At 39.3% G+C, this 12,295-nt stretch overlaps 2 protein-coding genes across 4 annotated transcripts; one reads left to right on the forward strand and one right to left on the reverse strand.

Moving 5' to 3' along the window:
* Positions 1-880: 880 nt before the first annotated feature.
* Positions 881-5,233, forward strand: LOC135935440 (aldehyde dehydrogenase family 16 member A1-like). Of its 3 annotated transcripts, XM_065477758.1 has the most exons (14): positions 881-957; positions 1,087-1,202; positions 1,328-1,357; positions 1,492-1,676; positions 1,731-1,909; positions 1,966-2,113; positions 2,355-2,503; positions 2,560-2,657; positions 2,714-2,875; positions 2,928-3,146; positions 3,312-3,414; positions 3,473-3,674; positions 3,919-4,159; positions 4,649-5,233. In XM_065477758.1, exons 2-14 carry the CDS (start codon positions 1,110-1,112, stop codon positions 5,072-5,074), a joined length of 2,235 nt encoding a protein of 744 aa, XP_065333830.1. In that variant the 5' UTR covers positions 881-957; positions 1,087-1,109; the 3' UTR covers positions 5,075-5,233. The 3 variants fall into 3 exon arrangements, with proteins under 3 accessions (XP_065333830.1, XP_065333831.1, XP_065333832.1); XM_065477759.1 differs by lacking the exon at positions 881-957 and having other exon boundaries at positions 1,012-1,202; XM_065477760.1 differs by lacking the exons at positions 881-957; positions 1,328-1,357 and having other exon boundaries at positions 1,013-1,202.
* On the reverse strand, positions 5,174-10,520 carry LOC135937490 (uncharacterized). The gene is made up of 18 exons (XM_065480641.1): positions 10,175-10,520; positions 9,937-10,107; positions 9,673-9,884; positions 9,504-9,624; positions 9,311-9,442; positions 9,117-9,251; positions 8,897-9,019; positions 8,644-8,844; positions 7,149-7,329; positions 6,836-7,023; positions 6,610-6,780; positions 6,394-6,494; positions 6,225-6,345; positions 6,038-6,169; positions 5,849-5,983; positions 5,646-5,768; positions 5,407-5,590; positions 5,174-5,343 (listed from the first exon to the last, which is right to left on the reverse strand). The coding sequence occupies exons 1-18, from the start codon at positions 10,373-10,375 to the stop codon at positions 5,330-5,332; spliced, it is 2,646 nt and encodes an 881-aa protein (XP_065336713.1). The 5' UTR covers positions 10,376-10,520; the 3' UTR covers positions 5,174-5,329.
* Between the last annotated feature and the right edge of the window lie 1,775 nt (positions 10,521-12,295).

Consider the following 12,295-nt stretch of genomic DNA (forward strand, 5'->3'; position numbering starts at 1 on the left):
ACCTAAATTTAATTCATGCCTTTAGAGAGGAATCTCATGTGACGAATGCTGAGAGAGTTGAGGCGTTGCTAAGGGATCCGGCGTGCTCACGCTCAGACCAGCTGAGATGGATTAACAATAATACACAATAATACTCATTCTCTCTGTCTCTATTAATCAATGTGGCGCAACGAGTAAAACGTGTTTAAGTGCGTGTATGTATCTATATACGGAGCTTTTTAACGCGAGCAAGATAATCACGGTAACAACAGAATTTAGAGAACACCGGGCAGCTCTATGAAATTTTTCTGAAATCTCTTTGTCAGCAGGGCTGATTTCTCACGAGCCATGTGCCTTATTCTCCTTATTCTCTTAGCCATAATTATAGAGAGGGGTTGTTGACGGCTTATTCAGCTCGTCCAGAAAGGAAAGCATAGGGTCGGTGGTTTGAATTCCATACCTATGACGGTTTATTGATGAGAATTGTGAACCTGCGATGAGAGTATTACACTGCGGCTACCCAAGGGATGAGCAGGGGGAGTGAGCGAGAGGTGGACCGAATTAGCCGGTCCGCCGCAAGCAGGAGAGTCCCGTCGCAAGTGTAAGGAGAGTCACAAGTGTGTTTGTGCGAGCGCTCCCCTCCGTGAGGGGTGGTTTTGTCACCTGAGACTCTCCCTCTACTCCCCCCTTTCGTAAATATTTTACATTGATTACCTCGTTACAAATATTAATGATCGTACTCTCGTCAGGTAAAACCCTGACACTCTCTTATTCGTAGAAAATGTTAAAAATGCAATCATCAGAATTGTTCAGGCACTGGTTCGCGCCTTTCGTAAGTAAGTCGCAGGCAGAGGCATCTTTTAGTATATTCACGAAGCGACGGCACACTTGACTTTGAAAGCACGGCCCATCCCACTACTTGCCGCAGCTGGAACAACAGGTGGTTTCAGTTTTCGTTCATCGTTTCAAGTGTCAATCGTAAGAAAATAGTTCGAATTTAAAGCTTTTCACTCTAATCGAGATATTAATGCATGCTTTTGTAATATTTTATGTGTGTTTTGATACTTAAAAGCGGATAATTTTAAGTTGTTCTTGTCAATTTTACAGAATTTCGCTCTTGTTTATGTACTATGCCTGTGAATCCAAGCCTGGTATGCAAATTACTTGACTCGATGGAGAATATCGACAAAATACCACTTACGCCGGCCGAAGAGAAGCTCAAGGTGATATATTTTTAAAGTGTAGACAGCATGCCAATTATGTTATGCACCTTTGGCACCACTTCACACTGGAAGAAATTTTCAGAAGTTTTTGAAAAATGAAATTTATTTCCTTTTTTTATTCACAGTGGGTTACTGACAACGTCACAAAGTCGCATGTATGTAGATTTATTTTTGTTTAGACTGTTTTCGAACCTGTCGTTCATCTGTGCCGGCTGTTTTTTAATGTTGTTAAATACAGTGCTTTGAATTATTAACGGACTGTAAAAATTGTCTTGTTCCTGACCCATAGGATCTGCGGAAGAAGGTGCCATCGAGCTTTATCAACGGCCAATGGCTCAATCCAGAGTCGCTGAAAACAGAGCCATGGATTCACCAGGAGAAAGCAGTCGTGGATAAAATTTACTGGCACAATTACGAATCGCTTGGACAGTGGTCAAATCTCGCTGCGGATGCGAGAAAGAATCACCTAAGCAAGTATTTGAGCGTTGTATCAAATGATTTAGATAAATTCAGCAAATTAATTCGCAGAGTTGCTCAAGTGATTAAAAAAAGTTCAGTGGAACTCTCGGAATTTGAGGTATATGCCCACAACGCGCCGGCCGACCTGCTTTCGAAGGAGGTGATTCCGTTTTTGTCCAGCTACTGGCAGTACTACAGCGGCTGGGCAGCCCTGGAGGACCCGCAGAATAGACAATTCTACGCCACTGGCAAGAAAACTTCCTCAGGAGAAACTTTTAATTCTAAATGAGCTCTGATGATTCAGGAATGGTGCTTGTGGACGTTCGCAAGTCTCGTTTTCCGCTCCTTGAAGCAAACCTGGCAGCTGCCCCAGCTTTGGCCGCCGGTTGTGTCGTAACAGTCATTGGACACGCCAGGGTTGAGTCGCTCCTCTTCCTGGCCTCCATTGCGAGGTAGGCCATTAAAATTTTAAGACCATTGCTGATTTAAGTCTGTCATTTTGAACATAATTTAGTGAGGACTAGTAAGGAATATTTCACTTTTTTGCGCCTGAAATGTAATCAAAGGAAAAAGCAACAGTTATTTTAATTTTCCAAAACAAACACAATTAAAAACTGTTAATTTGCTCATGTCTAGTATCTGAGACTTCGCATTCTTTTTATTGAAGGCATAATATTTTATTCACTCTCTTAGTTTGCCTGCTGGAGTTTTGAACGTGGTCGTGACCGACAGTGAGTCTAATCCTCCTCAGGACGCGTTTGTCGGTCGCCCGTTGGTGGTTTTCGGACCCATCCATTCCATGGCGGAGCACACGGAATTCTTCAATGCTGAGTGCACCTTCTGTAAGTGGCTCTTACAAATATGTAAATCTGATAATTGTAAATTATTTTTATTCAAGATTTTTGCGGTCGATCGAGCATGATTGTGTTGGACCAATCAGACGTGGAAGGCGCCGCTAGGGCGTTGCTGGAGGAGACTGCAAAACGCGCTAATTTTGTTAGTCTCTATTGCTGAAAATTACAAATTCACAAATTAAATGTTTAACTTTTTAGAGTTTGTGGCCGGTGACAGAAGTTCTCGTCCAGGAACACTTGTTTCAAACGTTTGTTTCGTATTTTGAAAAGATCAACCCTGGTAATCCAGTGTCAGCGAAAAAATTCCCTGGGTCTGCTTTGGGGAAAATTAAGAAATTTGCTAAAGATGAGGGTGTCAAGGTAATCTACCTACAATCTTGATGTAATAAAATTTAAACATAAATTTCTGCAGTTGATTGAATGCGCTGAGGCCCTGTTATTGGTCAACAGCCGATATGAGGAGCTGGGTGTGTCCGAGTCGGTGGACGCTGGGCTCAATGTGGTCAGCATCATGCCAATCCGCTCGCTGAATGAAGCTGTGTCCATTGTGAATAGCCGTCCAAGGATTATCAGCGCTAGCGTTTGGACGCAAGAGGGACCTCTCGCAACTCGAGCTGCTAGTGCTTTGAAGGTGGCTTCACATTACCAATTCATTATTTAAAAAATTAATAAATTCTCAACCCTTTCCAGAAAGAAATTTACTACAAGCAGAAAATAGTTTTAAAGCTTTGGCATAGCTTAAAAAACAATCAAACAATATTTTTTGCTCTGTACTGCAACAAATTTAAATTTCCAGGTTCCCCTTGTGTGGGTTAACCATCACGGCGTGATTTCTGACCCAGCCAGTGGTCTTGGATCGACCCTGTACTCTGGATTTGGACGATGGGGTGGTCTTAATGGTAAATTATAACCTATAATTAACTGATCATGAAATTAATACTGTTTTCTTTGGTGCAGGCCTGTTGAATTTCAAGCAGTGGCGGCCGACTGTGTGCGACAAAGGGGCCCACAGGCTGGAGACCAAGTGGTCCGACGTGGCCGATCCATCACTGCGCTCCTTGGGCATGCTGATCGACGGCAAAGTGGTACAAGCCGTCTCCACCAAGGTGCTCATCAGCAGGAATGAAACACCGTTTGCCACTGTCTCAATTCCAAATAGGTGAGCTAAGAGCTAAGCAATGATTTTGTTGAACTCTTTAAATAATTGATAATTTCCACATGCGTCAGCAATTCTTGTTTTTGACATTTCTTACAAAGGTTTTAAATTAAAATAAAACTAAATATCACCGTCAAAATCTACAAAATTATTTCTTGTCATTTTTCTAGATAAATGTTAAGAATGTACTTCAATTATATTAGTTTAAAAATTGTATCAGTCATTTTTAACTGTTATATTTTTCCAGCAAAGAGGTTGGCAGTGCAGTCAGTGCCGCTCTGAAAGCGTTCCCTGCATGGTCAGCCCTAAGCCAACCTGCCCGTGCTGAGGCCGTGCAAAATTTTGCTGCTGCTTTGTTAAAATCGGAGGCAGCTTACGCCAAGTTGCTAACTGATTTCGGAGTTGAAGGAGACAGCATTGCCGCACGTGAAATGAAAGCTGCTACCCAAGTGTTGTCCAAATGGTGCGGCAAAGCTACCATTGGCCAGGTATTTAACTAGCTGATAGTTGAAGTTCTTTTGAAAAGAACACAAATTCAGTTAGCAATTTTTTTTAAATAATTTTAAAGTCAGATGTTAAACTTGAAGTAAATATTCTGATCTTTCTGTCCGAACGGAAGTTCAGGTAAAAATGCCCGGTCTGATTGAGGAGAATAATTAATAAAAATCCTTAGTGGGCATTTTTGGTCGCTTGTATGGTCAGGAAATGTAAATTTGAATAAATTGTACAAAGTGATTAATAGTATAATCAATTTTAGCGCTCATTTGTTAGTTGTGTTGACCTAATTTATTTAAATTTTCTTTTCCTAACTGTGAAAAATAGTAAATTTTCACAAGAAACTATATAAAAACTTTTCCAAGTTTTTTTTTTTAAAATTTTAAATCAAACAAGAAGAATGTTATTTGTTGTTAAAGTTTTTAAAAGTTATTTTGTGTGCGATCCCCCAATTGATTAACTAATTTAAAAAATATTTCCAGGTCCTGGATAGCAGCATGAGTGGGAAATCGTGGACTCGCCAGGTGGCCATCGGCGTGGTGGGCATTTGTGGTCCAATTGACAGCTTAAGCGCCCTCATCAGCTTGATCGCCCCTGCCCTGCTGGCTGGTAACTGCGTCATCGTGGGCGCCAGTCCTCGAGAGGCGCTGGTGGCGTTGCACCTGGCACAGGTCGGGGCGGCCCTACCAGCGGGAGTGCTGAGCGTGGTGGGACCTGAGTCGCAGGCCCACCTGGCGGCGCACCCTGAGCTAGGCGCCTTATGGGTTGGCTTCAGAGAGGCAACAAGGTTGCTGTCGAAGCAGCCAAAGAAGGTTTGGCGGGTGGACTGGGCGTGTCTTGACGTCTGTCCGGGTGAGTACATCATCCACCACTGCACCAACTGCAGAAGTGTTTGCTACGCTGATTGAGCTGACTTGTTTTGAAACTTAGAGGTTCGGGTATGGAAATGTTGGGCAGTCGCAACTCTAAAATTGTGCCATATATATTTTATATTTAATATAGTCATTTTACTTAATCCATCAGGGATGAAAAATTAAAGTATATTTTTGTTAAAATAAAAAAATAAATTTTTTATTGCAAACTTCAACCCATATTTCAACTATATAAAATTCTAGAAAAGGTCAATTGTATATAAAAATAAGCTATATAAATACAGTCAGGAATTAGTCCAATGGATCTGCAAGGGATACAACATAAAGATTATTTTTTCCCAAAACTACCACAATTTTTTAAAGCTTACAAATGAGCTCGCCGATAAAGGATGGGTTTGTCTCCCAATTCGCCTCAATCTTGATGATCAGCCTGCTAATTCGGTTGGCCAGATTCTGTCTCTCAGCGTCGCTCATTCGCAGCATGTTGGCTGTATTTTCCCAATAAAATGGAAGGAAGCCTTTTGTTAGGTACTCCTTGATTCCTTTCAGCAGCTGCACAAGCGCAATGAGATTTTAGTTACTGTAAAAATGATCTTACGGATCTTACTATTAAGAATGTAATGTCAGTCCGATCATTTTCACTCAGCCTGCCTTCCTCTTTCATCCACAGAGCTGCTGATTTAATGGCATAGCTGTAAAGACTCTTCCAGTCTTGTGTGTCCCTCAGTTTCTGTAATATGTATTAATATTTAAATTAATGAACAGAAATTCTAAGAAAAAATGAAAAACTTATCTCGAACAAATTATTACCTTGATAAGTTTAATAGCTGGTTTGATGGTACCATAGTCCCTCAGGATATCCTTTTCAAACTCGTAGAAGGATACCCTCCAGGCATCTTTGATTTCTGTCTGTCCTTTCAGTGGCTTGGGCACGATGAACCACTCCTGCACATCATTTAATGAAACGTAAGCAACAAATGGATTATTTTCTTAATTTACCCTATTCATGGGCCTTGGAGTCCTGATTGGGCTTGGTGGAACTGAAGTGAAGCCGAAAACAGGCACCACATCGATGGACAACTTGCCCAAGCAAAGAGTCATCGCCGGCCCTGATTTGCGGACGATGATTTGCTGTTTAGAATTGGATTAGTGCACCGGCTACTAAAATTTTATCCAAGAATCTCACCGCATCAGCCGGTTTGTCGACGTTGTAATCATTGGCAAACTTGCTCACGATGCCTTCCATCCAGTCCCGTACTTTGTTGGACAGCAAATTTCCTGACTCATCGGTCCACTTCACCAGCTCCCTAAATTTAACTTTCAAACTTCCAATTTCCCTTTTATAAATGATTCACTTGTAAACTGGTTTCCATTTTGGATCAACCTCGATGGTGTCCAGAGCATTTTTGAAGTTTTTGATTGTCACAAAACCGGGGTTGTCACTTCTCGGAGAAATCTGCAAATTATTACTCATATTTATCACAGGTTCTTGGCAATTGGCTTGATTTAAATGAAATTTTAATGTACCACTGTCTCTTGCCAGTAAATTAAAACAAAAATTCATATTTTACCTCGACCAGGTCGCTCTTGAAGGGAAAACGGAAGACGACGTTCAAATCAAACTCATCTGGATGAGAAATCTTCAGCCCTTCATAAAAGCTGCCAGTCCACGCGATTTTTTGGTAGATCAACTCGAAGGCTTTGCTTTTCTTCTTTAGACCTTCCACCAAATCCTTTTTAACCTGTGAGCATTAAAAATAAAAATAAAATACTTTATATTGCTTTATATTTTGTTACCAGGCCGTCGATGAAACGATTGGTGACCCTGATTTCGTCTTCCTTCAGCTTTAGTTTGCGAAGGACGCTCTCCAGAACTTGGACGATCGTGCCTGGATACTTGCGAGATATTTCCAGTCTGCCCAAATCGGGTAGAGCAGGGGCCTGTCGGACCTCAGCAGGTGCGGCGGCTGTGTTGCCCATGATGTCTGTTGGTGAGTGCAAAAATTGAATTAAATTTCAAAAAACACTAAATCATAAAATATTTTGGCTGGATCAGTGATTTTCTTTTGATTTGACTCAAAAATGTAATATTTTTCTTCCTAATATTTACCGCAGAGCACCTCGTTAGTCTCAACCTTGCAAAACGGATTTAATTTTCCATGGTGCTTTTTCGCCTTTTTCTTATTTCTCTTTGCGTCGGCTAGAGCCGGCAACTCAAACGCCGCTAGCAACAGCAGACCGGCGAGTATAATAACGTTTAAAGAGAATAAATTCATAATCCTTCTTTCTGCCTAAGAGTAATTTTGCTTGGGACGCAGTTACGTCGCTATTTAAATGCAGACTGCTTATCTAATGCGTTTACCCAAAATATTTGGTACAGCACCAGTCGATTTAAAGTCCACCAATATCGCGAAAAAATTAGCAACTGCCCCTCCACCGTGATAATAATGGAGAACCAGTTCAGAGCGGGAGAGTTTAAGTCTTTTGAGACAGTTCAAGGTCACAGTGACTTATAAGCGAGCGCAAATTTTGTGCTATAATTTACAAAACAAGTTTGTTTGTGACCCATTAAAACATAATCGTATGCACTCCCTGCTCTTTAGAAATTTGATGATTTTTTTCGAAAAAAGTCAATGGTTTTTAAGATTTCTAACTGCCGCAAGTGAGGTTACAATAATTCCAATTGAGGAAGACAGATATATGTGCGCATTTTATTTTAAACGAAATGGTCGCATCTTATCAGTGGCTCAAACTTTGATAATGGTACTTACGATCAAATTTCGTACCAAAATTATACATTTAAATCAAGTGTATGGTACGCACAACACGTACTTGTTAAAAATTGCTTGAATATTTTGCTTACCGTTTGCTAAAAATTTTCCTTGCCCGGTTTCCTTTCACACTTTAAGAGATATGCACAGTGGCACTTCAGTTTTATAATGCAAGTTTTTCGATAAGATAAAATTAGTTCCAGGAAAAACGCTAATTAATTAACTCTAAGATAATCCGATAATATTTGCAACATCTTTGTACATACTGATTTGACTACATATTATGACGTCTATATATTAAATCTTTGTTCTGTGATTTCCACGATCGATTTTGCAATCATAAAATAATATTTTTAATTTCAGGTTTTGGACCGTAGCATATTGGTTGAAAATCTTGGGCTCCACAAGGGGCGTTGGTGTGATGGGCCCTGAGAATCAGCCCACAAGGTGGTACACCCTGAGCTTTGCTCCTTATTGGTTTGCCTGCTCCAAGAAGCGACAAAACAGAGGAAGCTGTACAAGCAGCCCCTGAACTGTTTTTTTCCTGGTGAGTATTCTACCCCTGTACTAACTTTACAGAACTCTGATATGATTCCACAATTTTAAATTAGAGGTGTAGGTCTGGTCTAGGAATGTTGGGCATGCGCAACTTAAAAACTATTTTAATTTATATTTCAAAAAAGAGAAACACACATTCTTAAGTGATGGAAAAAGGTTCATGCAATTTTATTAAATTAAAAAGATATGATGTCAAAATATTTTGTAAAAAGTATGCTGGAATTAGTCCAATGGGCCCGCAAGGGTGGTTGAAAAATTAATTTTCTTAATATATCATCTTCCTTCAAGCTTACAAATAAGCTCCCCAATGTAGGATGGGTTTGACACCCAATTTTCCTCGATTTTTATGATCAGCCTGGCAATCCTGTTTGCCAGATTCTTTCTCTCAACATCGTTCATTCGCAGCATGTTAGCTCTCTTATCCCAGTAGAATGGAAGAAAGCTCGTGTCCAAGTACTTTTGGATACCTTTCAGCAGCTATGCAATCACGTGAAAATTATTTTGCTTCAGATAAAAATTGCTGATGTACTTTCAAGAATGTAATGTCAATTTTCTCATCTGCGCTCAGCTCGCCCTTCTCTTTCATCCACAGAGCAGCTGATTTAATGGCATAGCTGTATAGACTCTTCCAGTCTTGCGTGTCCCTCAGTTTCTGTAATATTATTCCAATTAATTATTTTGTTAGTTTTTCTTATTAACAAACATTCTCAAAAATTCCAATGAAACAATAAGCTTGAACATGGTATTACCTTGATAAGCTTAATCGCTGGTTTGATGGTTCCATAGTCCCTCAGGATATCCTTTTCAAACTCGTAGAAGGATACCCTCCAGGCATCTTTGATGTCTGTCTGTCCTTTCAGTGGCTTGGGCACGATGAACCACTCCTACACACACATCAATTAATGAAAGGTAAGCAACAAATGGATTCTTTTATTTAATTTACCCTATTCATGGGCTTTGGAACCCTGATTGGGCTTGGTGGAGGCGAGGTGAAGCCAAAAACGGGCACCACGTCAATGGACAACTTGCCCAACCAAAGAGTCATTGCCGGTCCTGATTTGCGAACGATGATTTTCTATACAGAACGAAATCATGAGACAAATTTTTTAAAGTTATGTAAATTCAATAAATCACACCTTATTTTCTGGTTTGCCCACATTGTACTCGTTCGAAAACTTGACAACAATGCTTTCCATCCATTCGCGGACTTTGTTTGTCAGCAAATTGCCCGAGTCGTCAGCCCACTTCAGTAACTCCCTACCTTTCCTGATTAGAATTTTAATCTTCTTTAGCAGAAACTTTTACGTGTAAGCCGGTCTCCATTTTGGATCAGCTTCAATGGTGTCCAGCGCCTTTTTGAAATTTTTAATCGTCACGAAGCCAGGGACGTCATTTCGCGGAGAAATCTGCAAATTGTTATATTGCTTTTTTTGAGGGTTTGCGCTTGTCCGGGATAGATCTGAGCTTCCTGGTGGTCTTGGGTACCAGTTCTTTGGTCCTGTCTTAAAGACAATCATCTTTCACACTGCTGATAAAAATCTAGTTTAGTAAATCTAAAATTATAGTTACTTTGATGAGGTCGCTCTTAAAAGGGAAGCGAAGGACGATGTTCAAATCAAACTCGTCAGGATGAGAAATCTTCAGCCCTTCGTAAGAGCTGCCAGTCCAAACGATTTTTTGGTAGATCAACTCGAAGGCCTTGCTTTTTTTCTTTAGGCCCTCAATCAAATCCTTTTTAACCTGGCTCACAATAAGAGATTCCATAATTAATTTCCACCGCCTAATTTAATATCATATATAATATTACCACTTCATCAATTAGGCTATTGGTATTCTTGATCTCGTCCTCCTTAAGTTTCAGTTTGCCGTTCACGTTTTCCAGAACTTGGAAGATCGTGCCTGGGTACTTCTTGCGAGATATTTCCAGTCTCCCAATGTCGGGAAGTGAAGGACCACCGGAGGCAGCGGGTTTGCTCATCGTGTCTGTTGGTGAGTAAAAAAAATCCATTCCATTGTGAATAGAGAATCGTGCGTTTGCGGTCGTTCCAAATCAATTATTTATAATACAATATAAATTAGATTTTTTAAATATTTTTTTACATGTTTACATGCGCATGATTATAGTTTGTTAACGTGTCATCCCTATTGGGAGACTAAAACTGCATGATTAAAAATAAAAGTCAACATCCAAGCAGCACCTTTGTTACTCTGAACCTTGATAACTTCGCGACTGCTTATTGCAGCTCAAATACCAATTTGCAGAAGACTGGCGAGAATAAGTACGTTTACTGAACAAACTTTAAATCTGCCATCGTCCATGCCAGATGATATTAAAATGCGTCACACACGCTTCGAATGTCAAAAAACTGCTCATTCATAATGCCCAGGAGCAAAATTGAAATGAGTCCCACACACACACATCGCCAAAATGTGAGTCATGTGTGTGACTGTGCCCCACCACATGGTAGGAGGTGGAGTCAAAGCAGGAGCAGGAAAAGATGACTCTTTTGTTTTGAGACAAAGATACTCTCTGCATCTCGCTTCCCTCTGCTGAATGAGTACCATTCACAAATGCACACAGATACAGATGAAACGGATCGAACTCTATGTTACACATTAATATCTATTTTGCTCTGTTTCTGCTGTCGTTATATTTGCCTTGAATTATTCCCTCTAATGCATTTAAAAATGTGAAAATTTTAAATTGAATAAATTCGTGATTTGCTAATGATTGCTTCATTTCTGCGGTGGAAAATTAGAGTTTTATATTAACTTAATGAATATAATAGTTCGAATTTCACACCTGGAAATGACAAGTATCCTTTTTTAATGTATTTTAAAATTAATTTTTCACAAATGTTTAGGATTTGCTCGAATATTTCAATTATATAAAGTTATCTGCACGATAAACAAGAAGTTCAATTGCTACGAATTTTTCCTACCGTTTGTAAATAAAATTTCTTCTGCTTGTTTCTTGATCTCCACACGTTTGAAGCTAAGCACAATAACACGAAGAGTTTATATATATTGCAAATTTGGAGATAAGATAAAATTTTTTGTTGTAAGCGCTAATTTTTTCGCGATCATTCGAGAATATTTTTTGCGTTGTCTGAAGTAATTAAGCTGGATTAGTGCTCTCCCTTCTGATAAAATTCCAATCGGTTGTGATCACCCTATAACGATGCATTTTAAAAAGGTATATCAGTTAACAAGCTATAAAAGCGAGGACAATAAATAAAATATACGCTATTTTGTGCCGAGGAAATTTCAAGGTTTTAACTTGATATGGATTGAAATTTATCTATAAAAACAGTGTTCGGAAAAACCCGCACAAAATAAAAATGAAGTAGAGCATAATAAAGCCCGAGGAATTTTTCGTTTTTTTTTGCAGATTTCACTTTTGCAGTGCTTACATACGTATTTATTGCTGAGACGATTGCATTTTTTTGCTTTATCATGTATAACCCTGAGAGAGTAACCTTCTGTGCCCTTCCTCCTTCATTTATTGTAACAAATAATAATTTCAGCCTAAGCCTAATCTCGTGTGGATTTAGAGGTATCTTGTTCATTTGTGTGGCAAAAAGCGATAGCAGCAAGCCGTAAAAAAGCTCTGAAGTTTGCTATCAACAAAATTATGGAACTCTGCGTATTAAATCAATCAGAGTATGACAGCAAAAAAATCACTATCTAGACAAAAAGCCTGATAAACTCATTTTTACGAGTTTTTGTTCCTGAAAAAAAAACACACAAAAACATACTTGTGTTTAATTGGTATAATAAACCAATAGCTTAAAATATTGAAAATATTTTCAATTACCCAATGAGTAATTAAAACAAAGTATTCAACCAAAGTCTCTAAAAATACTAATGACATGAAATTAAAAGTTGTGTACTTCTTGGGCATGTTGGGGCTCGTGAGATCGCGCTT

The sequence above is a fragment of the Cloeon dipterum genome, chromosome 2 (assembly GCF_949628265.1).
Source record: "Cloeon dipterum chromosome 2, ieCloDipt1.1, whole genome shotgun sequence".
Lineage (NCBI taxonomy): Eukaryota > Metazoa > Arthropoda > Insecta > Ephemeroptera > Baetidae > Cloeon > Cloeon dipterum.

Coding starts and splice junctions, on each gene's coding strand:
- LOC135935440 (XM_065477758.1), top strand. CDS start 1,110: ATGCCTGTGAATCCAAGCCTGGTATGCAAATTACTTGACTCGATGGAG. Junction 1,910..1,965: donor TAGACAATTCTACGCCACTG/GCAAGAAAACTT, acceptor CTGATGATTCAG/GAATGGTGCTTGTGGACGTT. Junction 3,675..3,918: donor ACTGTCTCAATTCCAAATAG/GTGAGCTAAGAG, acceptor ATATTTTTCCAG/CAAAGAGGTTGGCAGTGCAG.
- LOC135937490 (XM_065480641.1), bottom strand. CDS start 10,375: ATGGATTTTTTTTACTCACCAACAGACACGATGAGCAAACCCGCTGCC. Junction 6,781..6,835: donor ATCGTTTCATCGACGGCCTG/GTAACAAAATAT, acceptor TAATGCTCACAG/GTTAAAAAGGATTTGGTGGA. Junction 6,170..6,224: donor TCGACAAACCGGCTGATGCG/GTGAGATTCTTG, acceptor AATTCTAAACAG/CAAATCATCGTCCGCAAATC.